Raw genomic sequence first — 18,724 nt, forward strand, 5'->3', positions numbered from 1 at the left:
TGGACATCCCCTCCCCGCCCCCCCCAGCTCCAGGTCAGAGGTCACCTGTGGGATTCAGGACGTCCCCACGCCGCAGAGCCGCGTCCTGGACTGTCCTTGTGCGGCCCTCCCTGCTCTGGGATTCCGCACTGGCGCGCCTGAGGAGTTCCACAGCTGTCTGCCAAAAGGAAATCAATTCAGCTCTGCCATTCGAGTCCTCAGGTTACATGTTTTCTCCAAAATAGTCAGTTAACAAGCATTATTTTTGACAATTCATAAAGGCTAACCGGGTGCCGGCGCGGAGCCGAGTCCGCGCGTAAGCTCAGACAGACCGGCTGCCCACGGAATCAACGCTCCCGCCACGGTAGCCCAGTCTCCGCGCTGCTGGACGCCGAGGTCCCGCCGGCGCCGAACGCGAACCTGAGATCCGCCGGACTGCGCGCAGTGCCCTTCGGGGAGAGCGGCCCGGTGCCACCTCAGTCCTCTCGCGAGGTCACCAAGACGAGGACCCCACACCGCGAGGGGCGTGACCCACCAGCTAGGAAAGGTCGCGCCCCCAGCCTGCCCCGCCCCAAGGCGCCACGGCCCCGCCCACTGCCTCGCACGGCCCTCCCACTACCCACACACGGCCCGCCCCCCGCCTCCACTGGCCCGCCTACCGCTCCCACGCGGCCCGCCCCCTGCCGCCACAAGTCCCGCCCCATCCTCCACAAGCCCCGCCCCTGCTTCAAAAGGTCCCGCCTACTGCCTCCACGCGTCCCGCCCCCTGTTCCCACACGGCCCAATGGGCGTCTACGCGGCTCCGACCGGCCGTTCACGGCTACGCGGTGACGTCAGGCGCCGACGCACCTGTCGGCCCTGCTAGCGCCGCTCCTGTCGGCTTCCTGGGGTCGGTGGGTCGGGCGGTACGGTCCCAAGCCGCAGTCCTTCCTGCGGTCCCGTCGCCCGCGGCCGGAGTCGGGCCGAGCGCCGAGGAGGGGTGCGTGGCCGGCCGCTCCAGTTCCTCCCCGAGTTGGAGCATGGCTGCAGCTGTGGGCCCTCCAGAGGGAGGTGAGCTCGGAGGCGGTCGTGTTTGATTCGGGGCAGCAGCGGGTCGAGTCCAGGGCCCCGGAGCCGGCGGCTGCAACTTGATGCGGCTCCCTCCCGGCTGAGCCCGTGGGGTGCGGTCGCGGTGGGGCTGGCCGCGCCGGCCGCCCTCAGATGCGGAGCCCGCCGGCGGCGCAGGACGCGGCCCCGGGGCTGCTGTCTGCCTCTGAGCGGCGAGGTGAGTGGCGGCGGCGGCAGGGGTCCGGGGCCGTGGCGTCCGCGGGGCAGGGGCGGGCCGCTAGCCTCTCCGTCCTGGGACGCTGACCCTGCCCGCAGCAGGTGTGGCCCGCGGGCGTTCTCTGAGCTTTCACCTGCTTCCTTCGGGAACCGCCGAAAGACCTTTGAGCAGAATGGACGTAGGTGCCAGGAAGAGATTGTGGGTTTTACTTTTGCGAAATTTGCCCAAATATAAAGTTCAGTGTCTCTTTCTTTGGATTTATGTGTATATCAAGACATAGTTTGTGTGTATATGTAACATTTGTGTTTTGTTCTTAGACTTGGACCGGAAACCACCTTAGACTCAGAAATCGATATTGTATATAATGTGCTTTATTTGTATAGCATTTCAAAACCGGAGCACCTAGAAGATAATTACACATACTTTATGCGTATTAGAGACCGAGATTTGTGTTTCCTTTGGAAGAAAATTCTTTTTTTTTTTTTTTTTTTAATGAGAAATGAATCAACAGTGACCGTACCATTTTTTCTCTTTGGTAATTCAAAAGTTCAGTTCTGCAAACTATAAACTTTTTTGAGTTTACAGCATGCAGTTCAGTTACAGCAGCTTCACTGTGGTTTGTCTTTGATTGTTGAATCTTTACAGAAATGCTTTACTTTTCATCTCTCAAGAGTTAATTTAGAAGAATCTTTTCTTGATGAGGTCGGCATGGAAATAATTTACCTGATGTCAGTCAATTTTACTTGCTTCTGTGAGTCACTGGAAAATACTGTCTGTGTAGCATGGGAGTACACAGAGAAGTTAAAATGCTCGTGTATAGGTTGTTGATTTCATCCTAAAAGGTGCTGTTGCTGATTTTCTTGTTACAGACTGTGGCTTAAAAACCAGGTGTGTGCCCTGCAGTTATTTACTCAGCTTAAGCCAGCTTTTATGACCTCTGGTTAATAGGAACAGACACTGTTGGAAGAACCCAAGGCAGATTGCAGCTCTCCCACACCTAACTCCCCACACTCTTCAAAGACTGAATCTTTGTTTGAAAAACAGGTCACATTATTTTAAGAGGTCAATATGAATGTATAGTACCTACAACTTTAGTTCGAACTTGTGTTTTAGCATGTGTTTTCAATCATACATAGCTCATTAGGAATGCCAATATTTAACCCGGTTTTGGATATATACAGTTTAGGGGAAGGATTTGCTGAGGTTAGGATTTTATGTCAGTGAATTGGCTGTTTTCCAGGTCATGTTGGTGATAAGCTTTCCGTTTCCTGTTGTGACATGTTGGTAATAATTTTCAGATGGCTCAGGAAGCCAGATTTGATCTCTGTGGTGGGTCAGATATCAAAGCAGTATCCTGTGAGGTTTGGCCACTATCACTGCTTTGTAGAGCTTTCATCTTAGTTTCTAGTCAGACTTTTCAGCAGGGATCTAAAATATGATAAGTGTTAATATTTATTCAGTGAATTCTATGGTTCAGGATCTTTCCTAAGTGGTTTTGTGGATTATCTCAATTCTCACTCCAACCCCTTGAAGTAGGTACTTTGATTTTTCCCGTTATAGAGCTGTGGAAACTGAGGCATAGAGGATTTAATTAATTTGCCCAAGGTCTCAGTCAGTGTCAGAACTGAGACTGAAGCCTGGCAATGTGATTTCAGAGCTCTTGCTCTCACTGGCTGCGCTTCATTGCGAGCGAGACTCAACAAAATGCTGGAAGAAAAGATGGGGTGAGAGACATGGCAGCACAGGTCCATTTATTCTTCAGTTATAAAAATAATGTAAAATTACAGAAACTCTGGAAAATCTTTTTTTTAATCCTCATGCCACTACTCTAATAAACTCTTCTTGTGTTTTTTAATTATGCACTTTCACATGTGTATATAAACATTGTAGCTATGATACATTTTGATTCTTAAAGATCAGTGTTCTTTGGTTAAGTATAAGGTTAAGTATAAAATGAAAGGTGAACCCACGTGGGGAAAATGCCCATTTGCATTGCTGAAATATAGAGAGATTTGATCTGCAACTTTGATTGGAACCATGTCAGGTAAATACATTTCTTGCCCTCATGGGAAGTAGTTGAACAGTTTCTGTCTTGTAAAGTCATGGAAATTATTTAGTTTTCAAAGTCTAAGTTTTCCACAGCATCTTTTTGTTGGATTGTTTACCTTTTTACTTGTTATAGTCTGACTTTTATATTTGTGTGTGTGTTTTTCCTTTTAAAATCATCTAGCAGTTATCTTTTGACTGGATCTAAAAATATTTATGAATCTGGGAAATTTTCTTCAGAACAGAAAGCCACTTTCTTTAGCAGGTTATCCATTTAATACTTTTTTGAAGAGAAATATCTAAGGTGCAGTGATTTGGACATGCAGCTAACTTAATGGACAGTAGGATAAAATATCAAGAAATATTACTTTGGGGAGAAATGCGTTTCATTACTGTCATGTCTTGTAAGTACTGACAATTTGTATTAGGGTAAATTCTTTTTTAATATAGTGATGTTCTGATCTAAGTTTCATGATGTTATAATGGGTAGAGGGGTCATTCCCTGCTGAAATAAATTTGAGAAACTTTTAATAAATTTTGTTTATGAAGTTAATGTTTACTACAGGTTTTCTCAAGAACCTTTCTTATTCTGTTAACCATTACAATTCTACACAGGGTATGTTTTATTACCCAGACTTATCTGACCACGAAACCTTGCATTGGACTTGTGTTCTCTGTACGCACTCACTCATCGCCAAATGTCTTTGTCACCTTCTTGGCTCCATGGCTTGATTCACACCAATGCTTCACTGTTGCTTCAATGAACTAACCTCTTCTCCCACCTCTGCCCCATAAAATCCCGCTTACCTTTTTTTTGGCCACACCACGTGCCTTGCAGGATCTTAATTCTCCTCCCAGAGTTTGAGCCTGGACCCCTGGCAGTGAAAGCACGAGTCCTAACCAGTGGACTGCCAGAGAATCCCTCCCACTTACCTTTTAAGGTCCCGTTCAAGTGTGTCTCTTCCAAAGAAGTCTTCTCATCATCAATTACAGATGGATGCAATCTTTTCCCCGAGCTCTTGTAACAATTTCAGTGTCTTCTGTGACATCTGTCATGCGTTGCCTGTCATTATATGGATATATAGTAATTTATAGGAAAAAATTACCATATCCCTTTTGAGGATAGTATATTATGTAATTTATGCTGAAGTTTATTGAAAGCTGTAAGGCCTATACAGATATGATGCCATTAATATATAAAAATTTTATCTGTATTTTTTTTTTTTACAGTTTCTGGTACACGAGTGGCCATTTTACAAACTTTAGTAAATGTGTAAGTGATCGTGTTGAAATTCATTGTCACGTTTTAATCTTTGACAAGTCTTTCGCACACCTAGTTCTTGAAATATTTACATGAGGAAGCTCCTTACTTCCAAGTGGCTACATCAGTCAGAGTTCCACCTCCCTCCGGTTATTGCTGTTGAGACTTTTTGTTTGTTTGTTTTTAAATTTTTGGCTGTGTTGGGTCTTCGTAGCAATGCGCGGGCTTCTTATTGCGGTGGCTTCTCTTGTTGCGGAGCATGAGCTCTAGGCACTTGGGCTTCAGTAGTTGTGGCACGTGGGCTCAGTAGTTCTGGCTCGTGGGTTCTAGAGCACAGGCTCAGTAGTTGTGGCTCACGGGCTTAGTTGCTCCGCGACATGTGGGATCTTCCCGGACCAGGGCTCGAACCCGTGTCCCCTGCATTGGCAGGCAGATTCCTAACCACTGTGCAACCAGGGAAGACCTTCTCTTGAGACTTTTGTTCATCTCGTTGGCTGCTGACATTTGGGATTTTCTTTTCTTCTTTCTCTGGGGTTGATTGTGCCTGCTGTTCTGTCAGATAGCTGACTGACACGCCTTTGCAACTTAGCCATGGTCCTCAGGCCTACCCAGTCCCCTTGATGAGAGGGCAGAACCTTGTTGGAAGCTATGAAGAAGCAGCGTGCCTCCCTCAGGCTCTGGGTTCCAGGTCTCCCTCGTTCTGCTCCCCACCCCCCAGTTCTGGTGCTGAACCGCTCAGTGTCTGCAGTTCTGGGGCTAGACTGGTGCACTCAGGGTCGCCATCCCCTCACTGCAGTCTGGCCTGGAATAGGACTAAAGCCTGGGTGTGTAATCCTGCTGTTGGAAAGAATGCTCTGGTTCTGAGTCCTACAAGCTGCTGGAGACTGCACTTTGTTTCTTCCAGCTGTTTTGAATCAATCAAGTCAGAAACCGAGCAGATACCTTAGATTTCTCCTTCACGTTCCTCGCGTTTTGTTAGCTACCATGGCCTCTTAAATGTCCCTCGCAGCCCTTCCTACTTCTTCATGTGGCCATGACTCAGTTCGGTGATGACCTCACTGTGCTGTGTCCAGGGCTCTTCAAGGTCTCCTGGAGTCCTCCCCGGGTCACTCTTGCCCTTCTCCTCTGCCTTCCACACTGCTGCTGCTGTTGCCTTGTTAAAGTTTGTATCTGATCAGGTGATTTCTCTTTTAAACCTCTTAATGGTTTCCCACGTGTTGTCACGAGTAAGTTCCTCAGCAGGACCTAGGAGCGCCTGCCTTTCTCTGGCGTCCGTCCACCTCCCCGGCTACTCTCCAGCCCCTGCCTCTTCCATAAGCTACCCGAGCAGGTCTTATTATGCTGCTGTGGTTTTGCATGTACTTTTTTCTTTTCCTTTATTGACTTGGCACCTCATAGTTGGCCTAGTTGATGCGTCCTAATCCTTCAGTGCTCATTTCCTCTTTCAGTGTTTGCAGACTTTCCCAGGCAGCAGCTTGTTCCTGCTCAGTGTCATCATGTACCTTGAGCATACTTCTCCTCTGGCGCTTCTCACACCATATGTCATTGTTTGTCTGTCTTTCACGTTCACTGCCTTGGGAATAGGGACCATTTCTTACTCATCACCCCAGCACATGCTGGGCGCTCAGCAGATGGTTGTTAAATGCATTAATCAGTGACTCTCAGAACTGACTTTGGCTACGAGGTAGATGGTGATCCTGTAAACTGAGATAGGGAGAGGGGGAGGACGAGCAAGTTTGGGGCAAATATGTATTTGGCTTAGGTCTTGTTGAATTCGGGTTCCCACGCAACATCCAAGTACAGATGTATCCGTCATCCGTTAGGCATTTGCTATTCATTCATACTATAGACATTAATTGACCCAGCAAGGTTCTGTAGATATAGACCAGACTATTCCAAAATTTATATGGAAAGGCAAAGGAACTAGAATAACCAAAACAATTTTGAAAAATAAGAACCAAGTGTGAGAAATCAATCTATCCAATTTCAAGAGCTCCAGTAGTCAATACTGTCCTTACTGCTCTAGGTATAGACACACAGATCAACGAAACAGAACAGAGAAGTCTGAAATAGACTCACACAAATATGCCCCACTAATTTTTGACAGAGACCCCCAAACAATTCAGTGGAAGGAAGATAACTTTTTTTTTTTTTTTTTTTTTTTGTGGTATGCGGGCCTCTCACTGTTGTGGCCTCTCCCGTTGCGGAGCACAGGCTCCGGACGCGCAGACTCAGCAGCCATGGCTCACGGGCCCAGCCGCTCTGCGGCATGTGGGATCTTCCCGGACCAGGGCACGAACCCGCGTCCCCTGCATCGGCAGGTGGACTCTCAACCACTGCGCCACCAGGGAAGCCCAGGAAGATAACTTTTTTGGCAAATGGCATTGGAGCAGTTGGCTATCCATACGTCCAAAAACAAAAACAAACTTCAACCTGTGTCTTACAACTTATACAAAGATTCACTCAACATGGACCACAGACTTAAATGTAACATGTAAGGCTATAAAAATTTTAGGAAAAAATTTGGGAGGAAATCTTTGGTAGGTAAATTTCCTAGAGTTGACGCCAAAAGCACACTCCTTAAGGGAAATACTGACAAGTTGAACTTCATCAAAATTACTTTTGCTCTGTGATAGACCCTATCAAAAGGAAGAAAACCAAGCTACAGAGTGGGAGAAAATATTTGCAAGCAACATATCTGACAAAGGACTAGTATCTAGAATATATATTCTAAAATATGAAACTGGGAAGTAAATCAATCCAGTTAGAAGATCGGCAAAAGATATGAACATTCATTTCACTGAGGAGGACATGCAGGTAGCAAGTAAGCACGTAAGAATATGTTCAACGTCATCAGCCATTAGGGAAATACAAATGAAAAGAACAGTGAGATACCACTACACACCTATCAGAATGGCTAAAAAAAAAAAGAAAAAAACCGACACCACCAAGTGCTGGTAAGGATGTGGAGAAACAGGCTCACCCATACATTGTTGGTAGGGCTGTAAAGTTGGGATGTTAAACTGGCAGTTTCTTTAAAAGCCAGCCATGCAGTTACCATATGGCCCAGCTGTTGCACTCCTTGGCTTTTATCCCAGAGAAATGAAGCCTTAAGTTCACAAAAAATCTGTACGTGAATATTTATAGCAGCTTTGTTTATAATAGCCCAAACCTAGAAAAGAGGCAGATAATTCTTCCACGGGTGAATGGTTAGACAAACATATGTGGTGTGTCCGTATCGTGGAGCACTATTTAGCAATGAAGAGGGAAGAACTGTTGACACACACAACCCCTGGATGAGAGTCATGCTGAGTGCAGAGAGCTAATCCCCGAAATGGTCGACTGTACGATTCCATTTATACAACGTTGTTGAAGTGGAAGAGTTTTAGAAATAGAAAGCAGATTATGGGTTGCCAGGGGTTAAGGAAGGGGTGGGGGACTGGAAGAAAGTGGGTGAGGCTGTAAAGGGCAGCACGAGGGGTCCTTGTGATGGAAAGTTCTGTGTCAGTCAGTGTCAATATCATGATGTGCAAGAAGTTACCGTTGGAAGAAACTGAGTAAAGGGTACATAGGAGCTCTGTGTTATTTACAACCACATGTGAAATCACAGTATCTCAAAATAAAAAGTTTAATTTAAAAAAGTGAACCCCTCGTAGGTGCGTGGTACTGTGCTAAACATTGCAGAGTTGAGTACAGATGGGCACAGCCAGGCCTCATGCCACCCTCCGGAGGGGAGGACTTATCACGTGAATCGGGGTGACGTTACACCTGGGCTAAGTGCTGTCAAGGAGAGGTGTGAGAACTGACAGTGAGAATTTGACCTGGTCAGGGAAGCCTGGCCCGGGTAGGAGGTAGGTTAGGAAGGCTTTCCTTACAGCTGCATGACTTTGGGCCAGTTACTGCAACTCTTTGTGCCTCAGTTTCCTCATCTGTTAAATGAGGATGATAACAGCACCTAAGATTTAGGGTTTTGGTTGTATTTAGTCCCAGTCTTAAATGAGTTAACTTGTAATGTGCCTAGGATGGTGCCTGACATATAGTAAACTCTGCTTGAGAGGGTTTCTTTAAATTAATTAATTAATTTTTATTTTTGGCTGCGTTCGTTGGGTCTTCATTGCTGCACGCGGCCTTTCTCTAGTTGTGGGGAGCAGGGGCTACTCTTGGTTGTGGTGCACGGGCTTCTCATTGCGGTGGCTTCTCTTGTTGCGGAGCACAGGCTCTAGGTGCGCAGGCTTCAGTAGTTGTGGCATGTGGGCTCTAGAGCGCAGGCTCAGTAGCTGTGGCTTACAGGCTTAGTTGCTCCGTGGCATGTGGGATCTTCCTGGACCAGGGCACGGACCCGTGTCCCCTGCATTGGCAGGTGGATTCTTAACCACTGCACCACCAGGGAAGTCCTTGCTTGAGAGTTTGTTAACTGAATAAAGGGATGCTTGAGGTGAGAGCTGAAGAATGCCTCGGAGCATTACCTAGATGAGGAGGTGAGGGTCTGTTCCCGGCTCAGGGAGCAGCTAAGCCTAGGGCAGGGGCTGGGGCGGGCCTGGTGGGGCTGAGAGGGAGATGTTCGCCCCGGGAGAGGCAGCAGAGGCCGGGCTGCATGGGCTTTGTGCGCTGTGTGGAAGAGTTTGTCTGCTAAGCATGGTGAGAAGTGATTAAGACCTAAATCCATGGCATGTGCAGAGATGACCCATCAGACCTGCTTTTAGAAAAGACCATGCTGGCTGTGGTGTGATCAGATGACAGAGGTCAGGGTGACTGTACATAGATCATTTGGGAACTCACTGTAGTGCACCAGGCCTTCTCCCTAGAGATTTTCATGGGTTAACTCTACTCTTCCTAGCTCTGCAAGAATATATTCGCAAGCCGCTGTGTCTATTATAATGTTTTGTAATGGTTTTAAGTATATTTTTGACAATTTAAAAGGAAAAAAATGACTTTGTAGTATTGTTTTCATTTTTTATATGCCAAATTTCAGCTGCTGTATTATGGTTTAAATAGCCTTTTGTAGTCAAGCCTGGGAGTCGAGTTTGAAACCTAGAGTGATTTAACACTGGTGTCCAGGTTCCTTCTGTGTATTTCTTTTATGCTACCATAGAATCTTGACTATTTTATAGCAGTGCTGTACAATAAAAACAGTTGTGCTGCAAATTCAAGACACATATGAAATTTTCAATTTCTTAGTATACACATTAAAAAGGTAAAAAGGAAATGGTGAGATTAATTTTAATAATATATTTTATTAAACCCAGTATATCTAAAGTGTTATTTCAGCATGGAATCAATATGAAATTTTTAATGAAATACTTGACATTCTTTTTTGTCATGAAGTCCTACAAGTGCAGTAGGTATTTCTCCTTAGAGCCGTGTTTCAGGTCTAGTGGCTGCTGATCACACAGGTCAGCTCTACAGATTTCTGGGTTAATAAGAATAGTTCTTTTTAAGTTATTGAATTTATAGAAATAGGAACCCATGCAGGCCTGAGTTTAATAAACCTTTGGAACAGAGTTGGTTGCTCTTGTTATAAGGAAAGGTATGGAGTCTAGATGTCTCAGAGGTGTTTGTGAAATGAAGTTTTTAGACATTTTGAAAGGGTTAAGTTAGCAGTCATCACTAGTGGTTTTTGAGGACTTTCAGGGATAAAATGTAGGAGCTACGTTGGAACTTGCTGATTGAGGGCCTAGGACACAGACAGTTTTATTTTAGAGCGATTTCTCAGTGTTCTATAGCCTCTAGCGAATTAACGCTCATTGACGTATGTTATCACATGTATTAAGCACTTCTAGTGTGACCGTCGTGTAAAGAAGTGAAGAATAGAATGTCTGTGTCCTTTGCAAAATCTTAGCATATGTGCTTTGCTAATCAAAATTTGCTAATCAAAATTAAAATGACTCTTGAACTATTAATCCTTATTTTCTTTTAAAAGCCTTTTAGTTATTTACTCAAGAGCCACAATATTGAATTTGATCACCTCTATGGATACTGCAGAGTTCTTAGCATAAACAGTTATTTTCATACTATTCTATTTTAACATTTACCTTAAAATAAAACTCTTGTTTTTTTTTTTTTTTTTTTTTTTCGGTACACGGGCCTCTCACTATTGAGGCCTCTCCCGTTGTGGAACACAGGTTCCGGACGTGCAGGCCCAGTGGCCATGGCCCACGGGCCCAGCCGCTCCGCAGCATGTGGGATCCTCCTGGACCAGGGCACGAACCCGTGTCCCCTGCATTGGCAGGCGGACTCTCAACCACTGCGCCACCAGGGAAGCCCAAAACTCTTGTTTTAATTAGTATATTCTAACAAGTCTCAGTATAATAGGCTGTCTTTGGTGGAGGTAATCATAAAACATTAATAAAATTGCAAAGTGGTAAATACTTAATGTTTTCTTTGTAACTTAGGTGCTAGGTTTTGGTTATTCTCCCAAGACCAGATTAACACTGTTGTAGAGAGGATTTGTTTATTGAAGACTGAATTCATTTCTCTTTTTTCACCTGGTTGATTGAGAAAACAGTCTGGCATTTTGACCACTATTATCTGTATATTATGTTCCAGTCACTGTGCCAGATGCTGAGACTAGAGCTCTCAAGTTTCACCTTCTCTCAGGTGGTCTTTAAGTTAGGGAATTTATATAGTATACCTTTTAAAAGTAGTTATCAGTATTTTATTTTTCTAAAAAGTGTAAAAGCTTTACAAATAATTTTTAATCATTGCAGCTCTTTGAGGTTGTTTTTCCATGTGCCGAAGGAACATTTACTGAGGACAAGAGATTATCTTAAACCCCTTCAAATCTTCAGTGCTAGAATTCAGCACTCGAATTGGAGTGCACGTCACTCCATTCATCCCTTACTTTCTATATGTACTCATCATGACAAAGCTAAGAAGTCTTGCTTTACCACGCTTACTGGGTGGACCGCTCCTACGGCTTCACCTTTCAAGTCCCACACACGAACCTCTCAAGCCTGTTGCTGGTGTCTAGCTCACTAATGTTGAACTGTCATTTGGGTGTTGAGCAAGTAGGTAGATGCGTTTAAAACATCAAACAATTTAGGAGTTACATTGTTTTTAAAGTATGGAGTAAGAACAGTGAAACGTGTGCTTACTTGTTATCTGCTGGGAAAAAATAGAAATCGTGACCTATTATCATACTTTTCATGGCTGATATTTGACCATGGGCTCTGAAGGTTTAAATTTTAAAATGGGGACTTCCCTGGTGGCGCAGTGGTTACGAATCTAACTGCCAATGCAGGGGACGCGGGTTCGAGCCCTGGTCCGGGAGGATCCCACATGCCACGGTGCAACTAAGCCCGTGCGCCACAACTACTGAGCCCGTGCGCCACAACTACTGAAGCCTGCGCGCCTAGAGCCCGTGCTCTGCAACAAGAGAAGCCACCGCAATGAGAAGCCCGTGCACCGCAACAAAGAGTAGCCCCCGTTCACCGCAACTAGAGAAAGCCTGCGCGCAGCAACTAAGACGCAACGCAGCCAAAAATAAATAAATAAATAAAATTTAAAATGATGAAAGGAGAATGAAATTTTAAAAATGTGTAAATGACAGTATTTTAAAATTAGTATTTGCATCTGGTAAGGTATTCAAAAGGGACATACGGTTTCCCTCTCAGACCTGGTACTTCAGTCACTGTTCCTTTTCCCTGTGGGGAGCTTTCTTGGAACTCCCTCCAGAGATGGACTGTACATACACAACCAGTTGTGTACTGTATTTCATCCTCTACCACAGCGCCCCTTTTTTGGGGGACCCCCCACATATATTGTAGTGTACTATAAACCCTTCTCTGTACTTTGTCTTTTAACTTAACAATTGATCTTGGAGATTGTTTTATACCACTACCAGAAGAAATTCTTCTTTCCTTTTTACAGCTTCTTGGTGAGAATAGAATTATTAAATGATCCCCAAAGACTTAACACAATAGAGTTAGCTATTGTTACAGTGAATCAAGTTAGTATATATATTTTTTTAATACAGAGATCAGAAGTTTCCTTCGACTTATTAAAGTAGGTGATTTTTTTTTTTTTTTCCAGTATGCGGGCCTCTCACTGTCGTGGCCTCTCCCGTTGTGAAGCACAGGCTCCGGACGCGCAGGCTCAGCGGCCATGCCTCACAGGCCCAGCCGCTCCGCGGCATGTGGGATCTTCCCAGTCCGGGGCACGAACCCGTGTCCCCTGCATCGGCAGGTGGACTCTCAACCACTGCGCCACCAGGGGAGCCCTAAGTAGATGATTTTTATTATATGTTGGGAAAAGGTTAAAGCCATTTTTCCCCCTTTGTTTTTTCAGATAAGCAGACAGCTAAATGGAGTCTGAGCAGCTGTTTCATAGAGGCTACTATAGAAACAGCTACAACAGTATAACAAGTGCGAGTAGTGACGAGGAGCTTTTAGACGGAGCAGGTGTGATTATGGACTTTCAGACTTCTGAAGATGACAACTTGTTAGATGGTGACACGGCAGTTGGTAAGTTTGGCATTACAACTCTTAGTATTTATAGTCATGAATGTCTGCTAATAAATATATACATTGTTTTATTGAGGTCAAGTTTTGGGGTTACTTTTCTTTTTCACTGTGGTATTTCATGTAACATAAACTTAACCATTTTAAGAGTGTACAGTTCAGTGGCATTTAGTACCTTTACAGTGTTATGCAACTACCATTTGTGTCTAGTTTTCATTACCCCAAAAGAAAGCCTTGTATATGGGTACACTTTAAAATTGTAGTATACATAGTACAGAGAGGTATACAGCTGTAATTGGAGCTGTCAGAAGAACAGAACTGATGGGATACACAGAGAGAGAGAGGCATGTAGAAAGAGATTTATTATGAAAGATTGGCTCATGTGATTGTGAAGGCTAAGTCCCACCATCTGCCATCTGCAAACTGGGGACCCGGGAGAGCTGGTGGTGTAGTTCCAGTCCAGACCCAAAGGCCTGAGAACCAGGGCAGCCAGTGGCGTAATCCCAGTCTGAGTGCGAAGGCCCAGACACAGGAGTGCTGATGCCGCAGGGCAGAAGAAAGATATCCCAAATCAAGCAGAGAGCAAAGTTATTAGTCTATCGATTCAAATGCTTATCTCTTCTGGAAAGACCCTCACGGACACACCCAGAAATGATGTTCTGCCAGCTATCTGGGCATCCTGAAGTCCAGTCAAGTTGACACATAAAATTAACCATCACAGCAATCATCATATCACAAGCGTGGAAAGTAATGAATTTCTACAAAGTGAACACACTTATATACCTCAATCAACAAATAAAACATGACTGGTTCCCCCAGAATCCTCCCTTGTTCCTCCTTCCAGTTTCAAAGGTAACTATTATTTTGATTTCTATCACCACAGACTACTTTTGCAGGTATTTAAACTTTATATAAATGGATTTATACTATATCTATTCTTTTGAGTCTGGTGTCATTTACTTATGTCTTGATTCATCTGTTTTGTTTATATAGCAGTAGTTAAATTTATTTTCATTGCCGTGTAGTATGCCATTGTGTAAATATGCTGCAATTTATCTATTCTACCCATCATATATTTTTAAAGGGTATTTAGGTTTTTTAATTAAAATATTTTTTTTTAGATTTTGGCTATTAATAATAATGGTGCTGAGAATTTTCATATACATATATTTTAGTGCATATCATGTACACAATTCTGTAGGATTTATACCTCAGAATCGCATCTCAGGTTGTAACCTGTACATTCTGTCAGCTGTGTGAGTTTTGGTTGCTTCACACCTTCACCGATACTTGATGTTATCAGTTTTTAAAATGTTAGCTATTCTAATTGTGGGTGCAGTAATCTCATATTTTGGTTTTAATTTATATTTGCCTAATGACCTGTGAGTTTAAATGCCTTTGGTATGTTGATTGGCTTTTTAGATAGCCTCTTTTGAAGTGCCTGTTCAATCTTTTTGCCTATTTTATAAGAGTTCTTTATGCATTCTGATTGAGTCCTTCCTTAGATTTATGTATTGCAAATGTCTTCTCTTGCTCTGTGGTATGCCTTTTCACTCTTTTTTTTAGCCGCTCGGCGGCATGTGGGATCTTCCCGGACTGGGGCACGAACCCGTGTCCCCTGCATCGGCAGGCAGACTCTCAACCACTGCGCCATCAGGGAAGCCCCCTTTTCACTCTTAATGGAATCTTTTGATGAAGGTGTCGTCAATTTTAATGAAAAGCAGTTAATCTTTTCCTTTATTTTTTATACTTTTTGTGTTCTGTTTAAGATAGCTTCCCATGCCTCAAGGTCAAGAAGATATTCTCTCGTTTTCTCCTAGAAGTTTTATTTTTTGTGTCTCTCACATTTAGATTTATAATCTACCTGCAATTACTGAGTTAAGTGTTCAGGTTCATTTTTTTCCCATATGGATAACTAGTTGGCTCATATATTGAAAAAACCTTCCATTCTCCAGTGTACTGCACTGACATCTTTGTCATCTGTCAAGTGGATGTATTTCTGTACGTCTGTTTCTTGACTTTTTACTCGGTTACATTGAAATACTTGGCTATCTTTGTACCAAAACCCAGCATATATATGAGTTTTGTTTTTCACATTGGTTTTATGTAAATGTAGTCCATTTACATTTAATGTAACCACTGATATATTTAAGTTCAAATCTACTATATTTATGTTCTATTCGTCACAGCTGTCTTTTTTTCCTTTCTTTCTTTCTCTCCCCCCCAGTACCTTGTTAGTTATGCATTCTCTTATATTCTGTTTGGTGGGTTACTCTAGAGATTATAACATGCACTCTTATTAGTTCTACTATAAATTACTACTTTTACCACTTTATGGGAAATGTAAGGGCCTTACGATACTTTACCTCTTTTTATTCCCCCTCCTGCTTTTTGTGCCATTGTTGTCCTTTCTGTTAATTCTTTATATATTTTAAACTGCATGAGACATTATTATTGTCATCTTATGTCAATGCCTATTTAGATTTTGTGGCTTTACTTTTTCTATTGCTCTTCATTCTATCCTGCATTTTCATGTTTCTGTCTGGGATAGTTATCTTTCCGCCTGAAGAACTCTCATTAGTATTTCTTTTAATTATAATCTACTAGCAATAAATTCACACAGTTATAAGCCTTTGTTTCACCTTTGTTTTTGAAGGGTATTTTTGCAGCTGTATTCCAGATCTACAGTTATCTTCTTTGAACACTTTAAAGATGTAATTTTGGTGTCATTTGCCTTCTGCTGAAAAGTCATCTATCAGTTGTATTTTCCCCTACTCTGGCTTCTTTTAAGGCTTTTTTCTTTGTCTTTGGTTTTTCAGAAGCTTAACCATAGGGTGCCTAACTGGTTTTCTTTGTATTTATTCTGGCTGGGGTTACTAGAACTCCTGAATTGTGACTTGATTTATTTATTTACTTTTTATTTCATCTTTGGATAATTTTGACCAGTGTGTCCTCAAACACTGTTTCTGCCATCTCCCCTGCTCCCCACCTCCGCCCGACCCCTCTTTTAGGACTCCATTCACATGTGTTACATCTTTTCACTGAGATCCTTGTGTCTCTTATGCTCTTTTCTGTATTTTCCTTTTTTCATTTGGGTATTTCAACTCATTAGGGTAAATACCAAGGGACATGATAGCTGGATCAAATACTATGTTTAGTTTTGTGAGAAACTGCCAAACTGTCTTCCAGAGTGGCTGTGCCATTTTGCATTCCCCCCAGCAACGAATGAGCGTTCCAATGCTCCACATCCTTGTCAGCATTTGGTGTTGTCAGTGCTCTGGGTTTGTTGCAACAGGTGTGTAGTGCTATCTCATTGTTTTCTATCAAGTTTTGAATTTCAGTTATCAGTCATAAAATTTCCATTTGATTATTTTTTTTCTTTATTTTTTTGGCTGCATCGGGTCTTAGTTGCGGCATGCAGGGTCTTTGTTGAGGCACGCAGGGTCTTTCGTTGTGGTGCGGGCTCTGCGTTGTGGCGCATGGGCTTCTCTCTAGCTGTGGTGCACAGGCTTCTGTCTAGTTGTGGCGCGCAGGCTCCAGGGTGCATGGGTTCTGTAGTTTGCGGCACACAGGCTCTCTTGTTGAGGCATGCAAGCTCAGTAGTTGTGGCACGTGGGCTTAGTTGCCCCATGGCATGTGGGATCTTAGCTCCCTGGCCAGGGATTGAACCCGCGTCCCCTGCATTGGAAGGCAGATTCTTTGACGCTGGACCGCCAAGGAAGTCCCTCCATTTGATTATTTTTAAGTAGACTTCTGTATTCTGGGAGAAATTCAGTGTTTGTGTGTGTGTGTGTTTTTCCCTATTAATCACTTGTTTAAAGTCTGTGTCTTCTAATGTATGGATCACCTGTGGGTCTGTATCTTTTGCCCCTTTTTCCTCTTGGTTTTCAGTCTTTTGGCCCTGACTGTGGATGGATGGGCTTTGTAATTTTTTTACAGACTGCTGGACGTTGTATACAAATAATTATAGGCACTCTGGATGATATCTTCACTGTAGTGTATTTAGTTTTTTTTGGTAGGCAGGTAGTCTAGGATCCAATTACAATGATGCCATCAAAGATGGAGGGAATTTTCAGCCTGGTTTCAGACTTTCTGAGGATTAGTCTATTTGGGGCTGACTTTATTTTTAGGGCACAGCCCCTTGAGGATTTTAGTAGAAAGCCTACTAAAGTGTGTTTACGAAGATTTCTCTTTTTTGGGCCCTTAAATTCAGTTTCTGTCTCTCTGGCATTTTGAAACTGATGACAGCTCTGCTTATCATTTTAGTCTCTTAACCACTGCCGTGTGCTTGGTTTCTCAGCCTCTTGCTCACGAAGTTTAGGAATTGTAGATATTTTTAGGGAAAAGCATCATGGCATGAACTGTTCTCTTTTCTCCAGGATATTGGCCCGTTCAAGTCCACTTGCCTTGGTGGTTTTGTCTCCATGGCCCCGTGAGACTGGCGAAAGCTCCCAGCTGGGCCTCTCAGTCACGGTGCTGCTCTGAACCAGGAAACGACTCAGGGCAAACAGTGACCAAGGCTGTTGGGTTTACCTGTTTTACTTCTTCTCTCAATGTTGGCACTTCAGGTTCTCATGCCTTGTATCTTCTCCGGCTGTTTTGTTAAATGTTCTTTGATTTAAAAACAGCAGCAGCAGTATTTTGCTGTTATTAATCATTGGCTCGCCTCATCATTGATGGAGTTTTTCCTAATTTTAATTACAAGTTATAAACCAGCTAAACACATGTATTCATAATTTGAAAAATCAGGTGAAATTTAACAGCATACCCACTTTTCTGTGTTTAAGTAGCTCCTTGGCCCTGTATGTGAAACAGAGAAGTAATGCAGGGCAGTAGAAAGACACAGGAGGACCTCGCTCTTTCTATCTTTCCACACTGCCGTCCAGTGTTGGTGATGTCTTCACTCATGGTTTTCCATAGGACACAGTGTCACATAGGAAGGAAGGGGCAAGGGGGGAAGAAAGGGTCTTTTTTTGTTCTTTTTTTTTTTTTTCTCTATCAGGGAGGACAGTTTTCTAGAACACAGAACACACTCTTACGTCACTGGCCAGAAGTGGGTTACATGACCACACCTAGACTGATCACTGACTAGGAGGCTTATTGACTGGTTAGAACAATCATGATTTGTTCCTTGCAGTTAGGCACATTACCAACCAAACAAAATTAAGGTTCTGTTAACAAGGGAGAAGTTGGAATGACCATAGGGTAAGCAACCATTAATGTTTCTCATACAGAGTCTGTCCTCTGAGTTAGCCTAGTTGAAGGTACCAGTTGTGGAACAGCAGTTGACGACAACTATCTAAGTGTCAAATTGGGTGGTACAGATTATAAATTTTACATCTCGAAAAGAGGATATTATTTCAATACCTGTTTAGAATTGTGGAGTGTTCTGGAAAGGGAGATAATGCATGAAGGCCCAGCGGTAGGAAAAGGTATTAGGTTGTGAGACAGCGAATGTCCTTGGTAGGATGGTGATACCCTTTCTTTCAGCAGAGCCGAAGTGGTTCTGTTCACAGTAGCTGGGAGAGGACAGTCCTGTGGTAGAAGTGCGGGCCTCAGCGAGACCTCCCTGCCCGGGCCAAGGCAGGTGCCCAAGAAGAGAGCTCATCTCTGTGTCTGCTCTGTGTATGGAGCATGGAAGTAGACAATGGACAAGCAGTTGCGTCTTTGTGTGTGTGTGTGTGTGTGTGTGTGTGTGTGTGTGTGTGTGTGTGT

At 43.5% G+C, this 18,724-nt stretch overlaps 1 protein-coding gene across 3 annotated transcripts in view; it reads left to right on the forward strand.

Annotated features, from left to right (window-relative positions):
- The first annotated feature begins 839 nt into the window (after positions 1-839).
- The window catches only part of CLCN3 (chloride voltage-gated channel 3), an 84,266-nt gene continuing 66,381 nt past the window's right edge, over positions 840-18,724 (forward strand). For 2 of the 3 annotated variants that reach the window (XM_029202622.1, XM_029202619.1), the window contains exons 1-2: positions 840-1,029; positions 12,837-13,012. In XM_029202622.1, the coding sequence (XP_029058455.1) occupies positions 12,853-13,012 (160 nt within the window). In that variant the 5' untranslated portion in view covers positions 840-1,029; positions 12,837-12,852. Of the gene's footprint in view, positions 1,030-1,065; positions 1,244-12,836; positions 13,013-18,724 lie in introns of those variants that run through there. The other variant, XM_029202620.1, reaches the window with a different exon arrangement.

The sequence above is a fragment of the Monodon monoceros genome, unplaced genomic scaffold, assembly GCF_005190385.1.
Source record: "Monodon monoceros isolate NGI ecotype Baffin Bay Population unplaced genomic scaffold, NGI_Narwhal_1 Super_Scaffold_5, whole genome shotgun sequence".
In the NCBI taxonomy this organism is placed as follows: domain Eukaryota; kingdom Metazoa; phylum Chordata; class Mammalia; order Artiodactyla; family Monodontidae; genus Monodon; species Monodon monoceros.